The sequence below is a fragment of the Prenolepis imparis genome, unplaced genomic scaffold (assembly GCF_030444845.1).
Source record: "Prenolepis imparis isolate NDT839.2.m4 unplaced genomic scaffold, iyPreImpa1.0 SCAF_1, whole genome shotgun sequence".
NCBI classification, from domain to species: domain Eukaryota; kingdom Metazoa; phylum Arthropoda; class Insecta; order Hymenoptera; family Formicidae; genus Prenolepis; species Prenolepis imparis.
The window spans coordinates 25,314,533-25,325,888 of NW_028141159.1; the positions used below are offsets into that span (position 1 = coordinate 25,314,533).

The 11,356-nt window shown below is 25.1% G+C and overlaps 1 protein-coding gene across 1 annotated transcript; it reads left to right on the forward strand.

Annotated features, from left to right (window-relative positions):
• Positions 1-6,656: 6,656 nt before the first annotated feature.
• LOC145938333 (uncharacterized) lies at positions 6,657-10,837 on the forward strand. The gene is made up of 9 exons (XM_083041838.1): positions 6,657-6,770; positions 7,242-7,308; positions 7,359-8,233; positions 8,330-8,606; positions 8,763-8,888; positions 9,174-9,656; positions 9,867-10,058; positions 10,244-10,741; positions 10,821-10,837. Exons 1-9 carry the CDS (start codon positions 6,657-6,659, stop codon positions 10,835-10,837), a joined length of 2,649 nt encoding a protein of 882 aa, XP_082897964.1.
• The last annotated feature ends 519 nt before the right edge of the window (positions 10,838-11,356 follow it).

The window sequence follows — 11,356 nt, forward strand, 5'->3', positions numbered from 1 at the left end:
ATTAACGTCATTGTAGAGAAGAATATAATTAATAATAATTATTGTAAAGACAGAGGGAGGGAAAAAAGAGAAAAGTAAATAAAAATAAATATTTAATTAATTAAAAGTTTTTAAACAATTATTATTTAAATATTTAAAATGTTTCACTTAACATACATAATTTGATTTAATAAACGGTTCCACACGTTCTACATCATCATTCCATACAACGCATTGCACCCTCTTTCCATTTCCATTGTTCAAATAAAATTTAAAAAATTTATATTGTTGTTCCTTTCCTACATTTCTTGGTGCTTCTAAGCCATCTACATAGCCTATTATTTCACTAAAAAATTATATATTCAAAATTTTAAAGAAATTCTATGTATATTATTCTATTATGTATATTATTTTATTATACATGTATATATTATTATCAATATATTTGAAAAATTTAAGATGTTGTTAATATAAAGTAAAAACATATCAATATAATTTATTTAAATTTAATATTTGTACATCAAATTTTAATATATATATAATAAAAATTTTAATATATATATATATAAATTTTTTGGATTATAATAAATTATTTAAAGTTTTTATTATAAAAAAAACTGTACAAATAAATAATACTTACATAGTTGAATCGTAAATTTTTATGTTTTCCAGTATCTCATTTGACGTTAATATATCATTAGGATCTAATTGTTCAAATTCGGACAGTGTTTCTTGCATATTCGAAGAAGAATTGTTACCCTCACACTCGTCAACGCTCATTTTCGACATGATTAACAATACTATAATAGTTTTCAAATTTGTTAGCTAAAGATCATTAATTACATTTTATCTTTTCTTAAATAAAAATTTAATTAGATAATTAATATTTACATTTTTAATAAAATTATGAATCTCTAATGTTATTATATATTTAAGAAACAAAATTTATTTAAGTTTTTTTAGCAACCAACTATAATCAAAATTAACTTTAGTTTGATATATGTATATACATATATATTATATAAATCTGTCCTTTTTTTTAACTAAAAGCGGGTGGACACTTTCGCTAGGTCACCATGTACATAAAATAAATATTAATTAAGATGTTTATTTAAAACGTGTAAAAGAATTTCTTGTAATTTCGCTGATTTTTTAAATAATTATTGAAAATTTTAGGTAAAATAAAATTTTTAGATTTAATTTATTAAAATAAGTTTTTTTGTCTCTGTTTTATACGTTGCTCTTTATTCATATAAAAGAAAAGTAAACCAGTTAATAAATATTAAAAATGTATTGAAAAGAATTGAATGCCTTTCGTAAAATAAAAAATATTTCTCATTTGTATAATATTTTTCATCAGTTCTAAGAATCATAATAAAAATGTTAATATTTGGACATTGAACATAATATTGAATAGAAGAAGATATTTATAATATTTTGAATATATTTGGAATAATATACAAACACAACTTGCTTATCAGATTAAAAATGCTTATAATATATAAAAAAAATGATCAATGATTGAAATTTTGAAAAACAACAATTTTCTAAGTTCGAATAATCTTTAATAAAAATTTAAGATATTTTAAGGTAAGAAGGAAATTCTTTTATCAAACTTTCTTGTTTTATCAAAAATATGTTAATAAAAAATTTTATAGTAAATATAATTTAAATTGATATTATTTAGACATATTACACACATACCTGTTTTATTTAGTCTTTAAATTAATTGAACCAAATAATTCTTCTCTTAGCAGCTTTTTTGAACAATCTTCGATCTGTCAGTTTATTAGTTTATTCCACCCTTGTCTGATATCCAAATTTTTAATCATTTAAATTTTTGATATTAAATTTGAAAATACTGAAAAAAGTAAATGTTTTTTTAAGATTAATATTTCTTATTTACATAATATGTTCATTTTTCATTTATTGCAAGAAGTACAATAAAAAATTATTTAAATACTTTATACATTGAACATAATATGGAATATAGGAGGATATATTTATAACATATACAATTTACAACTTGATAATCAAATTATCGATGTTTATAATATTTGAAGAAAATTGTCAAGGAAATAAATTTTTAAACAGTTTTCTGAGTTCGAATAAATTTCTATGAATATCTCCAGTTTTTAAAAAAAGAAATTGTTATCTCATCGAAAATATGTTAAATAAAAATTTTATTTTATAATTAATGTAAATAAAATTTAAAAATCAGTTAATTTTAAATATAAAAAATGTATTGAAAATAATTAAATACCTTTAGTAAAATAAAAAATATTTCTCATTTGTAAAATATTTATCATCAGTTGTAAGAATCATAATAAAAATGCGTATTTAATATTTGGACATTGAAAATAATATTGAATTGAAGATATTTATAACATATTTATAACATTTTGAATATATTTGGAATAATATACAAACACAACTTGCTTATCAGATTAAAAATGCATATAATTTAAAGAAAAAATGATCAAGGATTGAAATTTTGAAATACAACAATTTTCTAAGTTCTGAACTTTAATAAAAATGTAAGATATTTTAAGATAAGAAGGATTTCTTTTGTTGTTTTATCAAAAATATGTTAATAAAAAATTTTATAGTAAATATAATTTAAATTGATAATATTAAAACATATTACACACATACCTGTTTTATTTAATCTTTAAATTAATTGAGAACCAAATAATTCTTCTCATAGCAGCTTTTCTTGAACAATCTCCGATCTGTCACCAGTTTATTATTTTATTCCATCCTTGTCTGATATCCAAATTTTCTTAATCCAAGTTTCCAAACAGTTATACCGCATTGAAAATTTGAAAATGCTGAAAAAAGTAAATGTTTTTTTAAGATTAATATTTCTTATTTTCATAATTATTCATTTTTCATCTATTGCAAGAAGTACAATAAAAAAATGCGTTATTTAAATATTTTAACATTGAACATAATATGGAATATATTGGAGGATATATGTATACTTATAACATATACAACTCACAACTTGATAATCAAATTATCGATATTAAGAAAATTATCAGGGAAATAAATTTTTAAACAGTTTCCTGAATTTGAATAAATTTCTATGAATATGTCAAGTTTTTAGAAAAAGAAATTGTTATTTCATCCAAAATATGTTAAATAAAAATTTTATTTTATAATTAATATAAATGAAATTGAAACGTTAAGAAAGGGGATCAATATATATATATATATATATATATATATATATATATTTGTTTACATATTATTTAAATTAATTGCTTATCGAACAACTTTTCTTTTGACATCTCCTCTGTAACAATCTTCGAATCTTCACTGGTTTATTTCCTTACTCCGTTTTCTGATATCCAATCTTTCTTAATGTAATTTTCGGAACAAATATAGAATTATCGCTTCGTTTCTCTATGCAGATCTACACGCTTAATAAAAACAATCAATAACTATAATTTTAAATTATTTTCAGTTGCGTAGCAACGTTTAGTTACTACGTGTGAAGTTATCATTTCTGTTGTAACTATCTGTTCAAAATAATAAAACTCTAATGTATACAGAGAAGGAAATAAACCAGTGAAGATTCAAAGATTGTTACAAAGGAGCTGTAAAAAAATTGTTCGGTAAGCAATTAAATTTAAATAATATGTAAATAGATACAATATATATATATATATATATATATATATATATATATATATTGATCCCCTTTCTTAACGTTTCAATCTCATTTATATTAATTATAAAATAAAATTTTTATTTAACCTATTTTGGATGAGATAACAATTTGTTTTTCTAAAAACTTGACATGTTCATAGAAATTTATTCAAATTCAGGAAACTGTTTAAAAATTTATTTCCTTGATAATTTTCTTAATATCGATAATTTGATTATCAAGTTGTGAGTTGTATATTTATAAATATACATATATCCTCCAATATATTCCATATTATGTTCAATGTTAAAGTATTTAAATAACGCATTTTTTATTGTACTTCTTGCAATAGATGAAAAATGAATATATTATGTAAATAAGAAATATTAATCTTAAAAAAACATTCACTTTTTTTTAGCATTGTCAAATTTTCAATGCGGTATAACTGTTTGGAAACTTGGATTAAGAAAATTTGGATATCAGACAAGGGTGGAATAAAATAATAAACTGGTGACAGATCGGAGATTGTTCAAAAAAGCTGCTAAGAGAAGAATTATTTGGTTATCAATTAATTTAAAGACTAAATAAAACAGGTATGTGTGTAATATGTTTTAATATTATCAATTTAAATTATATTTACTATAAAATTTTTTATTAACATATTTTTGATAAAACAACAAAAGAAATTCCTTCTTATCTTAAAATATCTTACATTTTTATTAAAGTTTAGAACTTAGAAAATTGTTGTTTTCCAAAATTTCAATCCTTGATCATTTTTTCCTTATATTATAAGCATTTTTAATTTGATAACCAAAAGTTGTGTTTGTATATTAATCTAAATATATTCAAAATATGTTATAAATATCTTCTTCTATTCATTAAGTGTATAAGTTAATTATTTATAAAATATATGTTTGTAATAGTTATTTTATAAATATTTTATAAATTATTATTAATTTTATAAGTTTAATAATTATTTTAATTCATAGGTCAAAGGAATATGTGTCAACAGCCTTTATAGACTTATTGTCAGACTTGTAGTCGATGTCAAGTTATCATTATATCCAACTTTTGCATTTCTATGTACACATACAATCAACATCCAGAATTTTCGAAAGTAAATATAGAATATTATCCATATTTTATTGAACATAATTTGTATGGATTATTTTAATAATTTATAATTTTTCATTGTCTATTGTAGGAATAAAGGCGACGTAGAATTTCAGTTATATTTGTCATCAAATAAGTCGGAAGACACTTGTGAATTATAGAAAAGTTTGCCTTATTATATGAAGCTTATTATCAGATGAATCAAAATAATGAATTAATGTTTACGCAGAAAAAATCATAGCATGTGTTAGGTTAGTAGCGTTGTAACGAATATAGAATATAACTATTTAATGCATTTATTATGTGCTAAATATCGTAAATATGCTAATATACTGGGATTTGTTGCAGATTTAAAGATCAACTGTTAAGATCCTTGCGCTGGCAATTGTAAAGTAGAAGTCGAAAGTAAAGTTGATCTTCATTCGTTTAAATTTTCATTCGTGTATAATTTTTCATTTATTTTTTATTTTTCTTCTTATTATTATTCATTTGGTGTTATTATTCATTCAATTTTTGCCATTCTAATAAAATTATATAATTTTCTTATCTCTTAATAATAAATGTTATCTTTATAAAAGTATTATTAGATAAATAAATAAAATAAATTTATTAAAACAATATATATGTAGAATCGGAGGATCTATATTTTAAAACCTTTTTTTTGACTTTTATTATTTCCAGATTTGTCGTTGTAGCTACATTTTGTTCTATTGTCTTTTAACATATGAACTCGTATCAAAAAAAAAGAAAAGAGAGAACGCCAACTACTAAGGGAAATTTACGACGTCCGCGTTTTTCATGCCTGGCCGTCATACAGAGGATTGACCGTCATATGGAGAACACGAAGGGTTCGGTCTAGCCTGCGTAGACAATGACGGTCAGCAGTAAGGTCTTCCTCGTAAGGAAGAAATAGAGTCAGTCGAAAATTAGCTACGAGATGCGTAGGACGATCGACTCGAGTAGAGCTGTTCTCTCACATGTCATTTTTAAAGTCAATTTTTGTTATTTTACTTTCTAGTTGAATAAAGATTATCTTATACTATCATTCCACATCAATTTCATGTCCGCCGTAATTCCCATTCTACATATATAACTTTTTAATTAAAAAACTTCTTTAGTTCGAAGTTAATCATTGCGTAAACGCTCATTCAAATTATTATAAAATAATTAAACATAAGGATTTTTATTATAATTTGTATATTGTTACGTAATGATATTAGCTAAGAGATTATGATATAATGGTGACGACGACGACGATGATGATGATGATGATGATGATGATGATGATGATGATGATGATGATGATGATGATGATGATGATGATGATGATGATAATGATGATGATGATAATGATGATGATGACGATGATGATGATGATAATGATGGATGATAATAACGATATTGATTATTATTCTTTTTCAGTTTATTAAGACTGATCCAAACCATAACTGTGAAACGTAAAATAAATTAACGAATTTGAAAAACCGAGTTTAACTTTTAATTGTTCTGTTTATTTAAATCTATCTATTATTATACTATTCTAATTCATTCTGATCTACTATTATTATTGTCTTATATTTATACATATATATATATAAATTATTTATTTTAATTTAAAACATTTTTTAAAATTACCGTTTCTTAATATTACCGTAATTACTTTATAATTATTTAAAAATTATTAAAATTTTAAATACCAATATAATTACTTTAATAACAATTCGAAATATAAAGTAGAAAAATTATTATTTTATATATATAAAGATTATTTGATTTTTTAACTTTAAAATATTATTTCTATTTATATTTCTTCATTCTTAATATTATTGCAATTATATGTTATAATTTCATCTAACGCGCGCGCGCTTTCTTTAAACTTTAAATAATATTATCAATATATATTTATACTAAGATGCCGAGACGTAAAATAGAACGTAATTTAGAAGAAAAAGAAGAATTATTACGACTTCGTCGTGAAAGAAAAGCAGAAAGTCAACGTCAACGTCGACAAGATGCAAAAGCAAAGGTAATAATAGTTTATCAAAAATACATAATCAAGGAAATCATATTATTTGTATTGCAAGTTCATCGCGTGATAATCCTATAATAAAACATGTTACACCATTATATCAAAATCCTGCAGAATATCATTCTCGTTATACATCACAAAAGAAAGGACAAGCAAGTTTAAATATTTGTAGTGAATCATTAATTAATGATGTAGTTGAATATTATATTGGTCCTATGGACGTTTTTTGTGTTCATTGCAATGCAAAGCATTTTGTAGCTGAAAGAATTTCCAATAAAGGAAATTCGTTTAATGATTGTTGTAATCATGGCGCAGTATATCTTGAACCATTACCTGAGATACCTTTATATCTTCGTTCTTTATTTGACGGAAGTAATAAGAAATCCATCAATTTTTTTAAACATATTCGTAGTTATAATAGTTCATTTTCATTTGCATCATTTAATGCTAATTTAAATAATTTTCAAGGAAGACGACCTGGTCCATATTGTTTTAAAATACAAGGACAGATTTATTATCAAATTAATACAGCATTGTATGCTGCACAAAATGAAAATCCAACTTATGGCCAACTTTTTATTGTAGATTCAAACGAAGCGATAGATCATCGTCTTAATGAAAATTTAAATCTGGATTTCGAAATCGTTCAAAATCTTGAACATATAATGCGAGAATATAATATTTTTGCTAAATCATATATAATGATGGGTGAAGAATTAGAAAAACAACGACAATTAGTATCTAATGAATTATTACCGGAATTACAATTACTATTCACCTTAAAGTCAGGAATGGATCGACGTAGATATAATTTTCAAAGAACTAATGAAGTTGCTGCCGTATTTTCTACAACTGCTGATGGAGAAATTCCAGACTCATATGTTATAATACATAATAAGAATACAAAAACTCTGCAAAAAATTAGTACTATGGATCCAAATGTAGAACCATGGATATATCCATTGTTTTATCCATATGGCACACAAGGATGGCATCGTCATTTAAAAAAATTAAATAGTGATAAACGAATAACTAGAGGTCAATACATTAAATATCGAATGGCTATTCGTGATAACTTCAATGTTTTTTTATTAGGACGACGCTTATTCCAACAATGGCTTGTTGATAATTATGTAAAAATTGAAAAAGATAGAATAGATTATTGTAAGACCCATCAGAACGAATTACGCTCTGAAACATATCAAGGTTTAATAGATTATATACAAAATATGGCAAATAACTCAAATGGACGTGTTGGAAAAATGGTTATACTTCCTTCTACTTTCATCGGATCACCGCGTAATATGTTACAAAATTATCAAGATGCAATGGCAATTGTTGCTAAATTTGGTAAACCAGATCTTTTTATTACAATGACCTGTAATCCAAAATGGCGTGAAATCGAAGAAAATCTTTTGCCTGGTCAACAAGCTTCCGATAGACCTGATATTTGCGCTCGAGTTTTCAATATTAAAAAAGACTATTTAATAGATTTGATTACTAAACAAAAATTTTTTGGTGAAGTTGCTGCATATGTGTATGTTATTGAATTTCAGAAACGTGGTTTACCACATATTCATATGTTGATCACTTTAAAACGCAACTTTAAAATAACAACTCCAGAAATTATCGATAAGTATATATCTGCAGAAATTCCTGATCCAAGTGAGAATCGTAATTTGCATGATATAGTCATGAGACATATGATTCACGGGCCTTGTGGCGATTGGTGTTTAATAGATGGACATTGTTCAAAACATTATCCAAAACCTTTTCTCGAAGAAACTAGAATGGATGAAAATGCTTATCCTTACTATCGTCGACGAAATAATGGTAGACATTTTGAACGTCCTGGTGGATATGTAGTTAATAATCGTTATGTTGTTCCATATTGCCCTATTTTATCGATTATATTTAATTCTCACATTAACGTTGAAGTAGTTTCAAGTATCAAATCAGTTAAATACCTATATAAATATATTTATAAAGGACACGATGTTGCTGCTATTACTATTGAACCAATAACAGAAAATGTAGTTATTGATCATGATGAAATACATAATTATATTGAAACTCGTTACGTTGGACCTGTAGAAGCCAGTTGGCGTATTCTTGGTAAAAAGTTACAAGATAAAAGTCATGCTATAATTCGTTTACCCGTTCATCTTCCTAATGAACAAAATATTATAATCGAAAATGAAGATATTGACAACGTAATGACATCTGCTTTAAATCAAGCTACTATGTTAATAGATTATTTCTCATTAAACTTACGAGAGGAAGAAGCAAGACAATATTTATATATAGAAATTCCACAGTATTATACATTTAAAAAAGAAAAAATTAATCGTAGAAATGTATCGCATTGGATTAAACGTAAAAGTCATTATAATTGTGTAGGACGAATGTATTCCGTTAGTCCAGCACAAACAGAATTATATCATTTACGATTATTATTACTCACAGTAAAGGGTGCTACAAGTTTTAATGATTTGAGAACTGTAAATGGAGAATTTTGTCAATCATTTTCAGCGGCTTGTTTGGCGTTAGGTTTAATCGAAGATGATGATGAGTGGAAACGAGCTATGAATGAAGTTGTTGGGTGGATGATGCCTCGACAACTTCGTAGATTATTTGTACGAATATTATTACATTGTCAACCATTACATCCTGAAGAGTTGTGGGAAAATTTTAAAGAAGCAATGTCTGAGGATTACATTCGACATTTTGGTATGTTACAAGGACAAAATAAAACTTATGCGCAAATTAATAGTATGCTTCGTGCTGAAGGTAAAAGTTTTACTGATTTCCCACAAATGGAACAATTAATAGAAAATAGTGGAGAAGAGGATTACATGACAATTGAAGAAGCTATGGAAATAGGCACCAAGCAATATCAACAATTAAATGAGAATCAAAAAGAGATAGTCGATCTTTTATTAAATAGATTGGACAATAATAATAATCATAATAATTGTTTTTATATTGATGGTCCGGGTGGATCAGGTAAAACATTTATATACAAAACTATTTATCATTTAGCTAGAATTAGAAATAAACGCGTGTGCACAATGGCTTTTACGGGTATTGCAGCGACATTATTACCTACTGGAAAAACAGTTCATAAGATATTTCGATTACCGGTACCATTATTTGCTGATTCATCATCTACCATTAAAATACAAACTAAAGAAGCTCAATATTTAAAAGAAACTGATATTTATATTTGGGATGAAGCACCAATGGCACCACGATATGCTTTAGAGATTATGGATAGAACATTGCGTGATATTATGAATAATGATTTTCCTTTTGGCGGAAAAATTGTTTTATTAGGTGGTGATTTTAGACAACTTTTGCCTATTAAAGCACATGCTACTCGAAGTGAAATTGTAAATCTTTCTATAAATTTAGTTCTATTTGGAGACATTTCGTAAAATTTTCTTTAACACAAAATATGCGAGTTCTAGCAGAAGAAATTGAATTTGTAAAGTTTTTATTGGATATGGGAGACGGTATATTAAACGATTTTAATGATAACATACAGATTCCTGAATGTTGTGTGGCGCCTATTAATGCTGATATTGTGGAAGACATATATGGTGAGTTAATACGAAAAAAGGAGTTTGCTAAAGTAGCTAAATGTGCAATACTTTCTGCAAGAAATGTTGATGTAGATGAAATCAATAAGAAAGTTGTTGAATTATTAGATAAAACTAATGAACGAATTTATACAAGTGTAGACAGCGCTGTAAATAATGACAATGGTGATATTGGTGAAGCTTTGTTACCAGAATATTTAAATAGTTTATCTCCATCATCTCTTCTTCCGCATGCATTACGTTTAAGACCGAATTGTATCATTATGTTGATTCGAAATCTTAGTATTAATGAAGGTCTTTGTAATGGTACTAGATTAATGGTTATAGAACTTGCAGATCATTTATTAAAGTGCAAAATTTTAACAGGTGATAAAACAGGAGACATTATTTTTTTAAATCGAATAACATTATATTGTGAAAATGAATATCCTTTTACTTTTTCCAGAAGACAATTTCCAATAAAATTAGCTTTTGCTATGACAATTAACAAATCACAAGGACAAACATTTGATAGAATTGGTTTAGATCTTCGTAAAGATGTTTTTAATCATGGGCAACTTTATGTTGGTTTTTCGCGAGTTCGTTCTTGGCAATCATTAAAAGTTTATCTTGGTAATCAACGAAATAACAGATACGTCAAAAATTATGTATATAAAGAAATATACATTTAACTTTTTGTGTTTTTTGTATCTAATAATAAAAAAATGATTTACATTGAAGTAATCAATAAAAATAATAATTTAAATTGGGCTCTAAATGACTTTTAAATATGCCACTAACAATAAGAGACAATTCTAGATCACAATAAATCTAAATCATACAACTTTTATTTGAAATATTTTTCTCTAGAAACAATATTTTTGGAAATAAAAATTCGTAATGTATTTTGTCCAACCTTATTGTGTATATACATATACATAAAATAAATGGCGCGCGCGTAGCGCGCGCTTTGTAATGTTCTAGTATAATAAAAAAAGTCAT

Excerpts from the sequence above, each read along its gene's own strand:
- LOC145938333 (XM_083041838.1), top strand. The coding sequence starts at position 6,657 with ATGCCGAGACGTAAAATAGAACGTAATTTAGAAGAAAAAGAAGAATTA. Across the intron at positions 6,771-7,241 it reads GACAAGATGCAAAAGCAAAG|GAAGACGACCTGGTCCATAT; the intron begins GTAATAATAGTT and ends ATAATTTTCAAG. Across the intron at positions 9,657-9,866 it reads TGAAGAAGCTATGGAAATAG|CGACATTATTACCTACTGGA; the intron begins GCACCAAGCAAT and ends CGGGTATTGCAG.